Source organism: Myotis yumanensis, unplaced genomic scaffold (genome assembly GCF_028538775.1).
Source record: "Myotis yumanensis isolate MYYU_CA2020_CCGP unplaced genomic scaffold, mMyoYum1.0.hap1 SCAF_16, whole genome shotgun sequence".
In the NCBI taxonomy this organism is placed as follows: Eukaryota; Metazoa; Chordata; class Mammalia; order Chiroptera; family Vespertilionidae; genus Myotis; species Myotis yumanensis.
This window is the reverse complement of record NW_027223767.1, coordinates 43840204-43856509: the sequence shown is the minus strand read 5'-3', so window position 1 is coordinate 43856509 and position 16306 is coordinate 43840204. Positions and strand designations below refer to the sequence as shown.

Genomic DNA, 16306 nt, shown 5'->3' with positions numbered 1-16306 from the left:
CAAGTGAATGAATGAAAGAAATAGAGAGGGAGAGATGGCAGTTACTTTGTGAAATAGACTGCTAGGGTAATCAGTGATACTTACATTTCATATTCTTTTTTTTTTGAGGCTACTGATGCTCGGAGGGCTTTTCCTTGCTGGGATGAGCCTGCCATCAAAGCCACTTTTGATATCTCATTGGTTGTTCCTAAAGACAGAGTAGCTTTATCAAACATGGTATGTATGTGTTTGTAAGTATATTTAAATTTTGAATTTTAACACATTTAGTTTACTAATTAGATAGGATAGCATGAAACCACCCAACACAATACTTCATAGATAATAGTTACACAAATGTTAGTTTTTATACTTCTAGTAAGCCCTCTTTTTTCTAATTGCCTTATTTGGAGAGTTTTCCACCTCATGGGAGAAATTTTTTCTAAGCCAGCGGTCGCCAACCTTTCGGACCTCATGGACCACCAGTGATCCGCGGACCACCGGTTGGCGACCGCTGTAAACCATATTGACAAGAGTATCTTCTTTTAATTTAAAGGCATAAATAAGTGATGAGTTTAATAGAAAGAAAAAAATCTGACTTTTTAAATTGAATTTATTGGGGTGACATTGGTTAATAAAAAAGTATATAGATTTCAGGTGTACAATTCTATAATACATCATCTATATATTGTATTGTATGTTCACTACCCTCAAAAAAATCTGAATTTCTTATTAAATATCAAAAGATATAACCAAATAATGAATTGTATTTAGGTTTGTGGCTGATTGTATTTTTGGAATATGCCTGATTTCATTCATAAACAGAGTAAGCATTCACCACCTGAAGTGTTTTGTCTAGGACTGCTTTCAGACATAGAGTATATACTATAGCTTATAATGTGAATCTGGGGAACTTGGGAAAGCCTCCTGCACCTGAAAATAACTGGCTTTTGCCTCCTTTATTGGAGGAAAGAATTCCACAGATAGAACGCCATTCTCTTCTCAAATATTCTTAGAGAGGTGGCTAATATATTAAACTAAAATATTCATTTACAATTTAGTATCAATTTATCAAGTCTGTTTTTGAATAAGTCTTCCTTGGAAGAAAGAACAGAGATATCTTGGGGAAACTGAGAGCCTGAATAGGAAGAAGGGGAGAACACCAAAGGGAAATTAGGAACTCCAAAGGTACAGTGGAGATTTCTTCACAAATTTGCTTAGAGCTAGTCTTAGTACAGAGAATGCTCTAAATCTAAAAATCTGTTCCCCTTGAAATGTAGATTTCACAATTGCATTAATAATTATTGTCTCCTAGCCTTATTTCACTTAAAATGTATTGAGCTCTGTCTTAAAACATCCCAGTGCCTGGCATATAATAGGCATTCAAAAAAAGTTGTTTCTATTTACACATTCTTTTAACACGTTAGTCTGGAACTTTTTAATGTAACTGCATGATCAAATCACTTTCCTTCTTAATAGGAAAGATTTTGACAGCATAAAAGCACTGGGTGAATTGGCATAGATAAGTTCCGGAAATGGGGAAGGAGAGGCAAGAAAGCCTACAGTTTTGGACTAATGTTTTCTTTATATTTAATGTAAATCTGTTTAAATTTTTTCTTTTCTTTTCTTTTCTTTTTTTTAAGAATGTAATTGATCGGAAACCATACCCTGATGATGAAAATGTAGTGGAAGTGAAGTTTGCCCGCACACCTGTCATGTCAACGTATCTGGTGGCATTTGTTGTGGGTGAATATGACTTTGTAGAAACAAGGTCAAAAGATGGTGTGTGTGTCCGTGTTTACACCCCTGTTGGCAAAGCAGAGCAAGGAAAATTTGCGTTAGAGGTAAATGTACTTGAAGAGGATTGTTCCAACAGTCCATAACTCCAGGTTGGGGAATTTACATTTCTGATCAATTATTAGTACATTTATTTATAACTTAAACTGAAATTTGTTGTGCTACTTTGGTTTTATTTGTAATAGAATTTTTGAAGTACCAACCTTGCTGTTGCACTAACATTTTATGAGATAATGATTAAGAGAATATTGGAGTAGAATTTATTTACCCAGAGAGTGAGTGGGAAAATATGTAATTACATTTTTCATACCGAGTTAGATATAACTAAAGTTTGGCCAACAGATACAAAGGTTGGGGCTAACACAGTCTTTGAACTTAGGGCCCCTGGGATTGATTTCTAGTAACTTGAGATAATTTGGCTTGCAACAGGATTCCTTTGTGGATTTCTATATGAATTCCAATAAAATATTTATTAGATGGTTTTTTTGTTTATACTTTTATAGGTTGCTGCTAAAACCCTGCCTTTTTATAAGGACTACTTCAATGTTCCTTATCCTCTACCTAAAATTGATCTCATTGCTATTGCAGACTTTGCAGCTGGTAAAGTAAATTTCATTTTATTGCTGAATTGTAATAACTTTTTTTGATTTTGTGATTTTTGAGGAAGAAGTATGTGTATATATCAATAAATGTTTATATTTATTTTATGAAGGTGCCATGGAGAACTGGGGCCTTGTTACTTATAGGTATGTTAATGATGCATTACCCTGCCTTATCTTTTCAATCACTGATTTCATAAAAGTTTCACTCATAATCACAGTTGAGTATCTTCTGCTTTATGATCTACCATAAATTTTCCTACCTCCCCTCACTTCTGTGCACATTTCAAAAATGTGGATGAACATCCTCTGGTGCTACTATCTGAGATTGTATGATTTTTAGTAAGCATCTGGCATTAGTAACATTTTTAGATATATTTTGGGCTCAGTTTCTCAGTTCGGTGCCTTCTCTTCCTCCCAGTAGTTTCATAGTTATTTATCCAGCTTGCTGAACCTTCACTGATTTAATATTTTCTAGCCAAATTTTTACATGTCTGTCACTACATTATAAACATGTGGGTTATATAATTTTTGAAGCAGGGTCTATAACAGCCGTGGGCAAACTACGGCCCGCGGGCCGGATCAGGCCCGTTTGAAATGAATAAAACTAAAAAAAAAAAAAAAAGACCATACCCTTTTATGTAATGATGTTTACTTTGAATTTATATTAGTTCACACAAACACTCCATCCATGCTTTTGTTCCGGCCCTCCGGTCCAGTTTAAGAACCCATTGTGGCCCTCAAGTCAAAAAGTTTGCCCACCCCTGGTCTATAAACAAGTTTTTGCCTTCTACTTGCAATTGCCTTCTTTGATTAGCTAAGTTTTAGACAACCTTCTTAGTTCTTTTTAGGATTGTGAAATGCATCTTCCCCCCACTTGGCACTCCCATTCTTTTAATGGAAGAACTGTCTTCTCTCTAGCATAGTAATCCCTAAATCACTAAGACAAAGTTTTCCCAAAATTTCAGGCAACTGTCCTATCAATAACCTGATAATTAAACTTGTGTCAAAGCTTTGTCTTCTGTTGTATGACTTCTACTGATGTAGTCTTTAATCTTCCTGGAAATTTTTTATCCTTTATACTAAGAAAATGTTTTCTTGACATTTCTAAAGCCTAATTTGACCATCTTATTTACTATTTGAATCTCCCTTCCCTACTTGTGCATGTTTTTATTGTAGTACTTTTATTGTTTAATTATTTTATTCTTTTTTTTAACACAGGGAGACTGCATTGCTTATTGATTCAAAAAACTCCTGTTCTTCATCACGCCAGTGGGTTGCTCTGGTTGTGGGACATGAACTGGCCCATCAATGGTTTGGAAATCTTGTTACTATGGTATTTAATATTTTTAAGTGCTCAAATATATTTATCTTCATCCTGCTGCACATTATTTTGGCTACATAATATTTCAGGGATGCCTGTAACATTGTGCCACAAAAATAAAATGAGCGTCTGCCCCCTGAGAGGGAGGTGACTGGTAGCAGTGATCAGGGGGCAGGGCCGGCCAGCGGGCGATGCCAGGCCGCCAGCCAAGGCAGGTACCAGTGGGTCCCCTGATTGCCCCAGTCATCCCCAATTGCCCCACCCACCGGTCGCCCCACCGATGGCCCTGATTGCCGGCCAGGCCTCGGGACCGTACCCTATATATTGGGAACAGTCTCTTAGAGATAAACATTAAAACCTGGCAAGGCTACTCTAACACTAAAAAAAACAGGATGATGCAGCAATGCCATGCATGGACTCTGGCTTGCACCTTTTGTGATCAGCCCTGATTCTGACACTTATAACTGTGTGACAAAGCCAATTACTTAACTTCTCTCTGCTTCAGTTTTTCCACCCATAAGATGGGGGAAATGGTACTACTGCCTCAGAAGGATCATGCTATGAACTACTTTTATAATCAGGGCAAAAAAAATGTAGCTGCCCATACAACAGCAAGATGGCTTTCACCTGTATGAAAAGTATGGTCACTGGTACATGCAGCATCCTGGATTGCAAGTGGAATGTCCAACTGCTGGTTTAGGCCCAGCTAAACCAGCAGTCAGACATCCCCCGAGGGCACAGGTCGGGCTGAGGGACCCTCCCCACACTCACATGAATTTCGTGCACTGGGCCTCTAGTTTGATTATATTGAAATGTTTTTAGGGGTCAGTTTTTTTCATTGTCTAAAATGTTATGTTGAAATTTGATAGAAATTCAAGCAAAGAAATTGCAGAATTAGTGTAAATACTGGTAAATACCATCGACAACAGCCAATTATATTAAAGCTTGGGAGCACAGGGTTTATTAAGTGAACTAGAAATACCTCTGCAAAGGAAGAACTGGAGATTCTGGAGTCAGCCAAATCCCTGATGGCTTTTTAGGCTGCCAAAGAGGAAAACCTGACTTGGATGTTAGTTGAGACCATATGTCACAGAAATAAGCAAGAAAGTAAGATATGTAGCAACTGTGACATGTCTGAGAGAGTTTCAAAAGGAAGTCAGCCCTTGAAAGTAAATCCTTCCCTTTTACTTTGGATGATTAAAATTTTACTTAGGGGTGAAAAAAGTTTTTTTGAAATATAATTTTATGTGGAATTAAGTATGCTCGTACCTGTGTTCAGATATGTACAGAAATGTTCTTTTTTTAAAAAATATATTTTTTACTGATTTTTTTACAAAGAGGAAGGGAGAGGGAGAGGGATAGTGAGTTAGAAACATCGATGAGAGAGAAACATCGATTCAGCTGCCTCTTGCACGCCCCCTACTGGGGATGTGCCCGCAACCCAGGTACATGCCCTTGACCGGAATCAGACCTGGGACCCTTGAGTCCGCAGGCCGACACTCTATCCACTGAGCCAAACCAGCTAGGGCCAGAAATGTTCTTTTCTGCTTAATGCAACAAGTTTGTTGCTACTAAACAATTTTTTAAAAAATATATTTTATTGATATTTTACAGAGAGGAAGGGAGAGGAATAGATAGCTAGAAACATCGATGAGAGAGAAACATCGATCAGCTGCCTCCTGCACACCCCGTACTGGGGATGTGCCCGCAACCAAGGCACATGCCCTTGACTGGAATTGAACCTGGGACCCTTCAGTCCGCAGGCCGTCGCTCCATCCACTGAGCCAAACCAGTTAGGGCTACTAAACAATTAAAAAAAAATTTTTTTTTTTGCTCAGGCTTTCAGCAGACTTTATTTTTTCTGATTTTATTTTGAAACTACCAGTAATAACTTTTAGTTGGAGAAATGTGTGCATTATTATTTTGATTTTAGGCAGCTTTTTTACCTGGTTTGAGTAACTATTCTAGTTATTAGATACCAGTTGTCTCAATAACTGAAATTCAAGGGCTTGAAGATAGGTTGGGGAATAACTAGCTATGCACCAGCTATCTTAATGTAGGCTAGTAGTTAAATAAGTGTACAAAACAAATAGCCACTTATCACTTAATGTTGGAAAATCTTGGTCTTTTCAGAATTTTAAAATGCCTTTTTGTTTTTTACCATTGCATTAGTCCTTTAGCATTTAGCATGGATTCATATATTGTTTTCATAAGAGGTTTAATCAACTTTAATAAAAATTAGGTTAAAATCTCTAAAATGTGCTTTTTTTAAAAAAAAAAGTTGATTTTTTTTGACCCATTATATTCTTTGCCCATTCCCCTATTAATTCTTAACAGTTGAGAATTTTCTATTCCATAAATACTTAAATACCATTCATTACTGAACTACTTACTGCCATTTCTGTTCATCTCACCCAATTCTAATATAAGCAGTACTGCTTTTCTATTTACCTAGAAAGTTTAACTCATCCATAAACAGTGATTTTTCTCAGCCATTATGGAAATAGTTTCCAGTTTTTCTTGTTTGGTCCTAGTAGCTTTCTGGTTCTTTTTGAGGGTTTTTGGTTTTGTTGTTGTTTTGTTAATCCTCATCCTAGGATATTTTTTTCATTAATTTTTAAAGAGAGTGGAAAGAAAGAAGGGGGCGGGGTGGAAGAGAGAGAGACAGACAGACAGACAGACATCGATTGGTTGCCTCCTGCACACTCCCAAACCAGGGCCAGAGATGAAACCTGTAACCCAGGTACATGCCCTTGACTAGGAATTGAACCGGCAACCCTTAGGTGCATGTGCTGATACTCTTAACCAGTGAGCAAGGACGTGTGTGTGTGTGTGTGTGTGTGTGTGTGTGTGTGTGTGTGTTTTAAGAGAAATTTTTATTAAGCTAAATTTTACATGACAATATAGGAAATAATATAGGGGGAATGCCTACATTTATCCACTCTCTTCCCCTTTTTATATAAGGGCTTTCCCACTTGTTCCCCCCTCCTTCCTCTGTTTATACCTTTGGTAGTAAAATGTTACTTATTAATGTTTTGAAATGTCTCTTAGGCATAATGCTAACATCATCCATTGGCCTTTCTTGGAATCTCTTTTAGGCATCTCTTTAGTTCAGATATATGAATTATTGCCCTGGCCTGTATGTCTCAGTGGGTTGGAGCATCGTCCCATACACTAAAAGGTTGTGGATTCAAACCCTGGTCAGGGCAAGTATAGGAGACAACCAGTCGATGTCTGTCTGTCTGTCTCTCTCTCTCTCTCTCTCTCTCTCTCTCTCAAATTGGTAGAAACATATCCTCAGACAGGGATTAAAAACAAAAACAAGAGATGTGAGTTATTTACTAATTTTTTTGAATTTTAGTTCATTAAGTTGGCAAGTTTTAGAGTATAGTGGAGGGGACATGAGAGTTTTTCAAATGAATGGAATGACAAGTATTTTGTTTTCTTTACATATTTCTCTTTTGTTTTTAGGAATGGTGGACACATCTTTGGTTAAATGAAGGCTTTGCATCCTGGATTGAATATCTGTGTGTAGACCACTGCTTCCCAGAGTATGATATCTGGACTCAGTTTGTTTCTGCTGATTATACCCGTGCCCAGGAGCTTGATGCCTTAGAGAACAGCCATCCTATTGAAGTGAGCCATAATTTCAACCATTGCTCTCATTTTTAATGAAGTAATTTGTTACAGAGATATTTAAAACTCTGAAAATTGCATGGGTGATTCACTTGTTTTTATAGTTTATATTTCCAGTCTTGAAAATCTAGCAAGACTGGTCTAATTACGTTTCTTCTTAAGATAGACACTATAAAAATTGATCTTTGTAGAGTCAAGTACTATGTACCCTTAAGCATTCATTAAATACATTTTTATTGACTAGTATGGGAGAACCATACCTATTGAATAATATGCATAGGGGAACATTATCATTCCATTGTTTCAAAGAAAATTCTGAACATATTCTTTTGTTGTCATTATCTATTTATATATATTTTTTAATTCTCTTGACTTAGCTTATTGTTATTTCAGCTAGTTTATATGTATAAATTTTGCCTTCAAAGAACTAGACTTATAGTCTACTTTGACATATTTAACCAAGGTCCTATATAATTGTAAACCGTAAAGAAAGAAAGTGTTTTTCATCTCTCTCTTCTCCACTCCCACTCACCACCACCAGCAATAAACAGATTCATAGTGACTTACCTCCCAAGCAAAGCAGAGCCAAGACTGGACCCTAAGAGTTGACGGGGATCATGTTAAATATTTTTTTTAAGGATCATCATTATACATTATGAGGGAGCCAAAGGCAGAAAAGTATCATATTAGTTAGAAGTGTTTTCCTAGAAAGCTTTTTATGTAATTCAGTATTATAACCTTCCTGTCATAACCTTGAATTACATTGTCTGCCAGGTCAGTGTGGGCCATCCTTCTGAAGTTGATGAGATATTTGATGCTATATCATATAGCAAAGGCGCATCTGTCATCCGAATGCTGCACGACTACATTGGGGATATGGTAAAAAAGCAATTTTAAAAGTTTTCTATTCTTTTATGGTGAAAAAATGTCAGATCTTAATTAGATTAAGTTCCTAAGTAAATTTTTTTTTTTTTTGCATCTAGAATATTACACTACTGGATTGTCTTTACTAGTATTTTTTTAATACTGACTCTTGTGATCTCTTAGGTCAGTGGTCGGCAAACTGCAGCTTGCAAGCCACATGCGGCTCTTTGGCCCCTTGAGTGTGTCCACGAAGTTTCTATCGCACTGTATGTGCGCGTCCGCACGTGGTATTTTGTGGAAGAGTCACACTCAAGGGGCCGCAGTTTACCGACCACTGTCTTAGGTGAATGATATACAAATATGTTTGGGAGGGTGGAAGGCTGGTATAAAACTTAAAAGTAGAAGACAGAGTATGCATTCTTTTTTTATTATTATTGATTTTTCTTTTTTTAAGAGAGAGAAAAACATCAATGTGACAGTAGAACATCGATCAGTTGCCTCCTTTATCCAACCCAACTAGGGATTGAACACACAACCTGGGTATGTGCCCTGACTGGGAATCAAACCTGTGATCTTTTAGTATACAGGACTTGAACCAACTGAGCCAACCAGTCAGGGCCAGAGTATGCATTCTTAAATAAAAGGCAGTAGCCTGGCCGGTGTGGTTCAGTGGTTCAGCGTTGAGCAATGAACCAGGCGGTCATGGTTTGATTCCCGGTCGGGCCACATGCCTGGGTTTCAGGGTCGATCCCTTGTAGGGGGTGTGCAGGTGGTAGTTGATCAATGATTCTCTCTCATCATTGATGTTTCATCTCTCCCTCTCCCTTCCTCTGTAAAATTAATTAAAAAATATTTTTTAAAATAAATAAAAGGCAGTAGACATATATGTATTTCAGTAAATCTGGCCCTCAATAATTTTAGTAAAGTAGCTTTTGAGTATTAATATGTAAATATACTATAAGTTCTGAGGTCTGACTCTTGGATTTTAAAAATTATATTTTCTCAGGACTTTAAGAAAGGAATGAACATGTATTTAACCAAGTTCCAGCAAAAGAATGCTGCCACAGGTAATCTTTAATAGCTTGAGAGAGAAATGGAAGTGGGACATTTACTTTTTTCTAGCTGCTTAACTTTCTTTGTGATGGATAGGAAATGAAGTTGACTTATTTTATGCCATTTGTTAAGTCAGGGCCCATTATTCTTTTGGTCATTCTTCAATAGTCAGCTTTCCATAGCTCAGTGTTTTGCCACCTAAAAGAGTCTAAAGAGTGCTGTTTACCTTACCAGAGCTTGTTCTTTTCTGGCTATTTGTTGGTTTTATTGCCCTAAATTAATCATTGACTATTAAAATAGCTGCAGATTAACCATTTTTAAAAGTTAATATATGGAATTAGAGCTTCAATGAAGTAAAATCTTAAGAAATTTTTGCGTATGGTGGTCTATTGTTTATTTGCTATCAGATTCAAAAGGATGAATAAAGGCTTAAGAATTGATTGGATATGAAAAAGAGCCAGAGTCATAGTTTTGAGTTCTTTAGTGAACAGGAAAACTTTCTAAAAAACAAGATTTATGTATTGTCATTAGTGTCTAATAGAATGACAGAAGTGCAGAGTCCTGGCTATAAGGGTGTTCCTTAGGTTTGTGACCTGCGATTTAAAAATACAATCTCTCCTCTGTTCAGGATATGATGTAACCTTCACACCCCACTCCCAGCCCCATAAATTTCCATTAGAGTTTGTAAAATAGAGGCATTCTGTTCCTTAAAGAAGGGCTACAGAAAAATGTACTCTTGCAAGTTTTATGAGTCTTTGGCATGCATATACAGGCATACCTTGTTTTTATTGTACTTCGCAGATATTGTGTTTTTTACAAATTGAAGGTTTATGGCAACCCTGCATTGAGCAAGTCTGTCAGTGCCATTTTTCAAACAGGCTCAGACGATGGTTAGTATTTTTTAGCAATATAATATTTTTTAACTAAGATGTACTTTTTAAGACATAATACTATTTCTCACTTAATAGATTATAGTATAATATAAACATAACTTATATGCACTAGGAAACCAAAAAATTTATGTGATTCACTTTGTTGAAATATTTGCTTTATTGTGGTGGTCTGGGACAGAACCTGCAGTATCTCCAAGGTATGCCCGTATATAATATATGAGGAAAGTACCTTATGCTCCTTAAAATATAATGGACCTATAATCACCTGGAATCTATTAGAATGTTTCAATTCAGTAAGTCTGGAGTAAGGTCTGAGAGTCTGCATGTCTAACAGGCTCCCAGGTGAAGCCAGTGCTACTAGTTCATAGACCACATATGAATAGCAAGGCCCACCATGTACCTTTTTTCAGTTTGTTTTGTGGTTTATGAAAGATAATTGGCAGTTCAAATACATTGCAGTTACCATCCATGCTATTTACCCTCTCGCAGCAGTTCCAGTGCCCTCTTTCTATCTCACTGCACTTCCCTTAATTCATGCTTTCCTTCGTGATCTATCTATTGCATTTTGCAGTTGCCTATTAACTCACTACTTGCCTTGCCCCACTCTCTTCAGTTTCATCTCTCTCTCTGAGGCTAGCTAGGAATATCTTTCTGAAGTGAATACCTGATTGCATCATCCTGCTGATTAAAAATACTGGGAATGTGGAGGGGGTCCATGGGAAAAGGGACATATGTAATACTTTCAACAATAAAGATTTTAAAAATAAAATAATGGGTATGCCACATTCCCTTCATGATAGTCAGTACTTCTTTGTAAACCATACAGAGTCTTCAGCAGTTCGGCCCTACCTACATTTATAGCCTCATTGCCCATTATTCCCACATATGTGCCCTCTATTTTCAGCTAATTGAACATATTGCTATTTTTTGTTATTTTCTGTCTTTTCTTATACTTTCATCTTTGCATTGACCATTTATTCTGCCCAATTGGAATGAGCTAGTGGTTCATATCTATCTCATGAACAACTCCTTTTCAGGATGCAGGCCAAAAGTCAACTCTTGTGAAGCCTTTATTTTCTTTGGATTTTCCTTGAAGTGCTTTTTCTCTCTTCATGCCCTCACTATAGTATGTGTCACATGGCATTACTGTTTTGCTCACTCTGTCACCACCTCATCAGCTTTACTGAGTATTTTTTAACTCTGTTAATTGAGTGGATATAATGATTTTATGTTAGTGAATGGTTATTTAGTTGTGATCTTAAATGTGTTTCCATTTGTTTGTTTCTATTTATTCTATTCGAACTCACCTGTTTGTCTTTAGTTTATTATAATTTGTAATTTTTAATAAATTGGAAAAGTTAGGAACATCTTAGAATATAAGACCAGTTTTTGTAATAGAGTTAAATTAATGAGAAGGCAAGGAGGATGTTAATTTGGCCCACTGTTTGTTTCCTGAACATGAGAGAATTAAAGAGTGGGTCAGCAATGCATTGTCAAGAGGTATATAAAACTGCGTTTTTTTTAGGAAAATAAAAATGTAAACATTTACATTTTCATTGCTTGTGTTATCTCCTAGAGGACCTTTGGGAATGTTTAGAAGGTGCTAGTGGTAAACCTATAGCAGCGGTGATGAATACCTGGACCAAACAAATGGGATTCCCCCTCATTTATGTGGAAGCAGAACAGGTAAACTTAATAAAAAGTCCCTCAACTTATCTAATATTGTATTAAGTGAAATTCAATCAGTGGTTTCAAATTTATTTTTTTTTATGTACTTTAAGAATTCTAGGTGACATTTAAACCAGCCCTCAAAATGCACTCAAATTTACATGGTACATTACAGTGTAAGTTAACCTTCCAAAGCCACATCTTAACCTTAAACATGATTGTATCCTATATAATAAAACCCTAATATGCAAATCGACCGAACGGCTGGTCACTATGATGTGCACTGACCACCAGGGGGCAGAAGCTCAATGCAGGAGCTGTCCCCTGGTGGTCAGTGCACTCCCACATGGGGAGTGCCACTCAGCCAGAAAGGGGACTCACGGTTGGTGGGAGCCTCTCCTGCCTCCAAGGCAGTGCTAAGGAGCAGCGAGCCCGGCTTCTGGCTGAGCGGTACTTCCACAGGGGAGCGGGCCTAAGCCGGCAGTCGGACATCCCCTGAGGGGTCCTGGACTGTGAGAGGGTGCAGGCCAGGCTGAGGGGGACACACACCACCACCACCCCCACCACCACCCCCCAATGCACGATGTCATGCACCGGGCCTCCAGTTTTATAATAAAAAGTACACACATTGGAGGACCTCTCAGATTGGCTGTAAACATTTGAAAAGGCAATTTAGTGAATGCATCAATCATATTTGGTGGGAAATAGGAGGGCTCTGTAACAAAAACATTTTGAATTTCTCCCTCTCCCCCTTCCTCTCTCTAAAAATCATGTACTTGACTTTGTTGCTTCTGGCTTTTTAGTTTCCTCCATACTTTTTTGTTTCATTGCAAAGCTTATCCTTTGAAAACAAGGTGTGTGCTTTCTTTTATGCTTATCAGTCATTCTAAAAGTTTGAATTCTGAACATTGAGTTCACATGCTAATCTAAAATAACTTTTTGTAGTATTACTTATTGTTATGTATCCTTTTGAGAACTTTAATCCTTTAAAGTTCTTATCTGGGTACATATCTCTTCTGAGGGACCATATTACATAGAACCTGCTCTTTTATTTAGACTATTGTTATTTTGAAGCCTAAATAAGAAATTGTAACCTTTCACTATTCTATAGCATCATCATCTTCATCATCATTGCATTTTTTGTATACTTATATGACATTTGATAACACTGGTTTTACCTTCTACTTTGTCACAGAAATGTTGCCCCCTCCAAAAAAGAAAAAAAAAGTTATACTACTATAGCCTTTGTTTTGTTTCTTTAGGTAGAAAATGACCGATTACTGAAGTTGTCCCAGAGGAAATTTTGTGCCAGTGGACCATATGTTGGTAAGCAAATGGCTATAAGTGGCAGGTGATCAATGACTTTGGATACCATACCAGTAGTGTTCCAACTAATAGGAAGTAATTATCCATTTTTTAAAAAAATTAATAGAATTAAATAAAAACAAGGAAGTGGTAATAGAATAAAAGTGAAATCCAGAAAATCAAGAAAGGAGATTCTTGCTGTGGCTGGGTAGGTCAGTTGGTTGGAGCATCGTCCTGATATGCTAAGGTTGTGGGTTTGATCCCTGATCAGGTCACATACAAAAATCAACCAATGAATGTATAAATAAGTGGAACAACTTATCAACGTCTCTCTCTCTCTGTCTTCCCCCACCACTTTTTCACTCTCTCCCAAATCAATTTTTAAAAATTAAGAAAAGAAAGGAGATTTACAAAGTATATATAATGTCATATTCTTAGATTTTTTTATATTCCATGTCTCTGTGTATGAAGAAGCATAGGAACACCCAAGAAGTGATGCCTCTAGCCTTAATACCTAAAAGAAGACTTGATACACATTTGTGTGGGTGGCTAATTATTTTTTTTAAATTCCTGGGCGTAAGTAAGTAAATAAATAAAGCCCAATGACTATTTAGATATATTATAGTGCTAGCTCTTATTTTATACTCTCAGCTATCCTGTTAGGTAAGTAAATTATTTCCATTTTACAAATGAGGGAGCTGAAGCATAGGTACATTAGTAAAATTGCCCAAGGTCATTTTGAGTTAATTCTCTAATGAGTTAAAGAGTAAGAATTCAGCCCACCTGGCATGACTCGGTGGTTGAGCATCGACCTATGAACCAGGAGGTCATGGGTTAATTCCCATTCAGGGCATATGCCTGGTTTGCAGGCTCGATCCCCAGAAGGGGGTGTGCAGGAGGCAGCTGATCAATGATTCTCTCTTATCATTGATGTTTCTATCTGCCCTTCTCCCTTCCTCTCTGAAATCAATAAAAAATATATTTAAAAATAATTTTAAAAAGAGTAGGAATTCAAACAAAGTAATTGGATTCCATGAATTTATACCCTTACCACTCATCTCTGCTTTCTTTAAAATATCTCTACATATCATTAGATTCTTTTATCCAAGAAATTAAAGATTAATTGAAAAATAAAAAAATAAAGTTTTTTATACCTTTCAGACTTCCTTTAGAATAGCAGGTCTCAACAGGGGGTGGTGTATATCAGAATCACCAATGCCTTTTCATCTTCAATCCACCAAAATATGATGCACTCTACTAAGGTTAAAAGATACAGCCTTCTACCCTCAACCTTCTTTAGCATTTAAAATTACTCTTTTAATAAATATATTTGAAAGTCAGAGGACACGTGTATTATCCAAATAAATCCTTAAGTGTCACAGTTGCCATTTTCTGCCTCACACCTGCAATCTGCATTGTAGGACTGACAGGTTTTGCAGGTTTATCTAATACTCATGACCAATATAGGCAGTGTTAAAACCTGAAATATCCCAGTGTGGAGAGGAAATTTTAATTTGTGGCTTAGCCTGATAGCATAAAGGTATATACCTTATTAAAATGTTTCCTTTGATGTACTATTGGACAGTGACTCTCTTTTATTTGGCATCTTAATTCAAAGTTAATTTTGCTGTCTGATCCCTAAGAGTATGTATATATCTTACAAAAGCTTTGGCTTTTAAATATGATTTGTCCATGTTGGAATCCAATAGTTCCCAGGGTGTGTCCTATCTATCAGAAAAATAAAAACCAACCCTCTAGTATAAGGTACTGTTAAAGACTGTACCTTAGTATTTGTTTTTAAATGCTATATGAGGACTTTCACATACTTGAAATTTCTTTAAGACAGTAAAAATCATTGATGTCTTTATTGCTCTGTAAAGGGAAAACAACAATTAAATTAAAATCACTGTATTTGGCCGGGCCAGTGTTGCTCAGTGCTTAAGCAATGACCCAGGAACCAAGAGGTCACTGGTTCGATTCCCAGTCAGAGCTTGAGCCCCAGTGGGTGTGTGCAGGAGGCAGCCAATCGATAATGTTCCCCTCTCATTGATGTTTCTATCTCTCTATCCCCCTCCCTTCTTCTCTCTGTAAAAATCAATAAAAACGTATTTAAAAAAATCACTCTATTTGTGCCCAGCCAGTGTGGTTCAGTGGTTGAGCATCGACCATGCACCAAGGGATTACCACTTCAATTCCTGGTTAGGGCACATGCCTGAGTTGCAGGCTCGATCCTGGGTGAGGGGAGTGCAGTAGGCAGCTAATTGATGTTCTCTCTCATCAGTGTTTCTCTTTCTCTCTCTCTTTCTCTTCTTCTCTCTCTAAAAAAAGAAAAATATCATTAAAATATGCTTAAAATCACTGTATTTGTGATCCTGCAAGTAAGTAAACTGTTAGGTTTGGGGTTTTGTAGACTTTTGTGATTTTGTTAATAAATTCTCTTTTCCTTTGCACCAGTATTAATCAGGTCACCTGAAAGAGTTTTTGTGCCATTAAAAATGAGCTATTGGCTTAATAGTCAGGCTCAAGCCTGTGCATAGAATACTAGTCCTCTCTCTACACCTTACCTTCTTTTTTTACAGTGAGAAATTATTTCTCAAGTTTTTTATTTTTCTCTTGCTTAAGGAGAAGACTGTCCCCAGTGGATGGTTCCTATCACAATTTCTACTAGCGAAGATCCCAACCATGCCAAACTGAAAATTCTAATGGACAAGCCAGAGATGAATGTGGTTTTGAAGAATGTTAAACCAGATCAATGGGTAAAGGTGAGTCCAGAAATGGCATGGCCATTTTAATCTTATCTAAATTGATTTCTATCTCACTTCTTTTATGCATTTTATGGCTGGTTCTAAATTCTACTGTTTCATATTAGACTAGGACTTGCAAAGAAAAAAATTTCTAAACTTTCCTATGTGAAATGTAGGGCCAGTTTTCAAATAATATTGTCTAGATATTTGCCTTTGTGGCAGAGAGTGGTAGATAAGCAGATACAAAGGGATAGCATTAAAGAGGGGGGAAAATAGTAGACTATGTATAAAGTCACACTAACCAAAACTTTGTAGTCTCACAGCTTCAAACTGTCCTGTCATTGTAATGACATGTCAATGTCAATGATGTGTTGTCATCGCATGTGTACAACTATAATCAAGTGAGATCAGACGTATAATAATCAGTTTGTGTCACCGAAACGTGAA

At 36.8% G+C, this 16306-nt stretch overlaps 1 protein-coding gene across 1 annotated transcript in view; it reads left to right on the top strand.

The window, feature by feature from the left end:
* NPEPPS (aminopeptidase puromycin sensitive) overlaps window positions 1–16306 on the top strand; it is a 65924-nt gene that overhangs the window by 33174 nt on the left and 16444 nt on the right. The window contains exons 5-15 of the mRNA XM_070393581.1: window positions 109–216; window positions 1620–1820; window positions 2277–2373; window positions 2486–2519; window positions 3594–3708; window positions 7168–7332; window positions 8107–8211; window positions 9203–9263; window positions 11719–11828; window positions 13073–13136; window positions 15738–15877. Coding sequence (XP_070249682.1) covers window positions 109–216; window positions 1620–1820; window positions 2277–2373; window positions 2486–2519; window positions 3594–3708; window positions 7168–7332; window positions 8107–8211; window positions 9203–9263; window positions 11719–11828; window positions 13073–13136; window positions 15738–15877 — 1200 coding nt within the window. The remainder of the gene's footprint in view (window positions 1–108; window positions 217–1619; window positions 1821–2276; window positions 2374–2485; window positions 2520–3593; window positions 3709–7167; window positions 7333–8106; window positions 8212–9202; window positions 9264–11718; window positions 11829–13072; window positions 13137–15737; window positions 15878–16306) is intronic.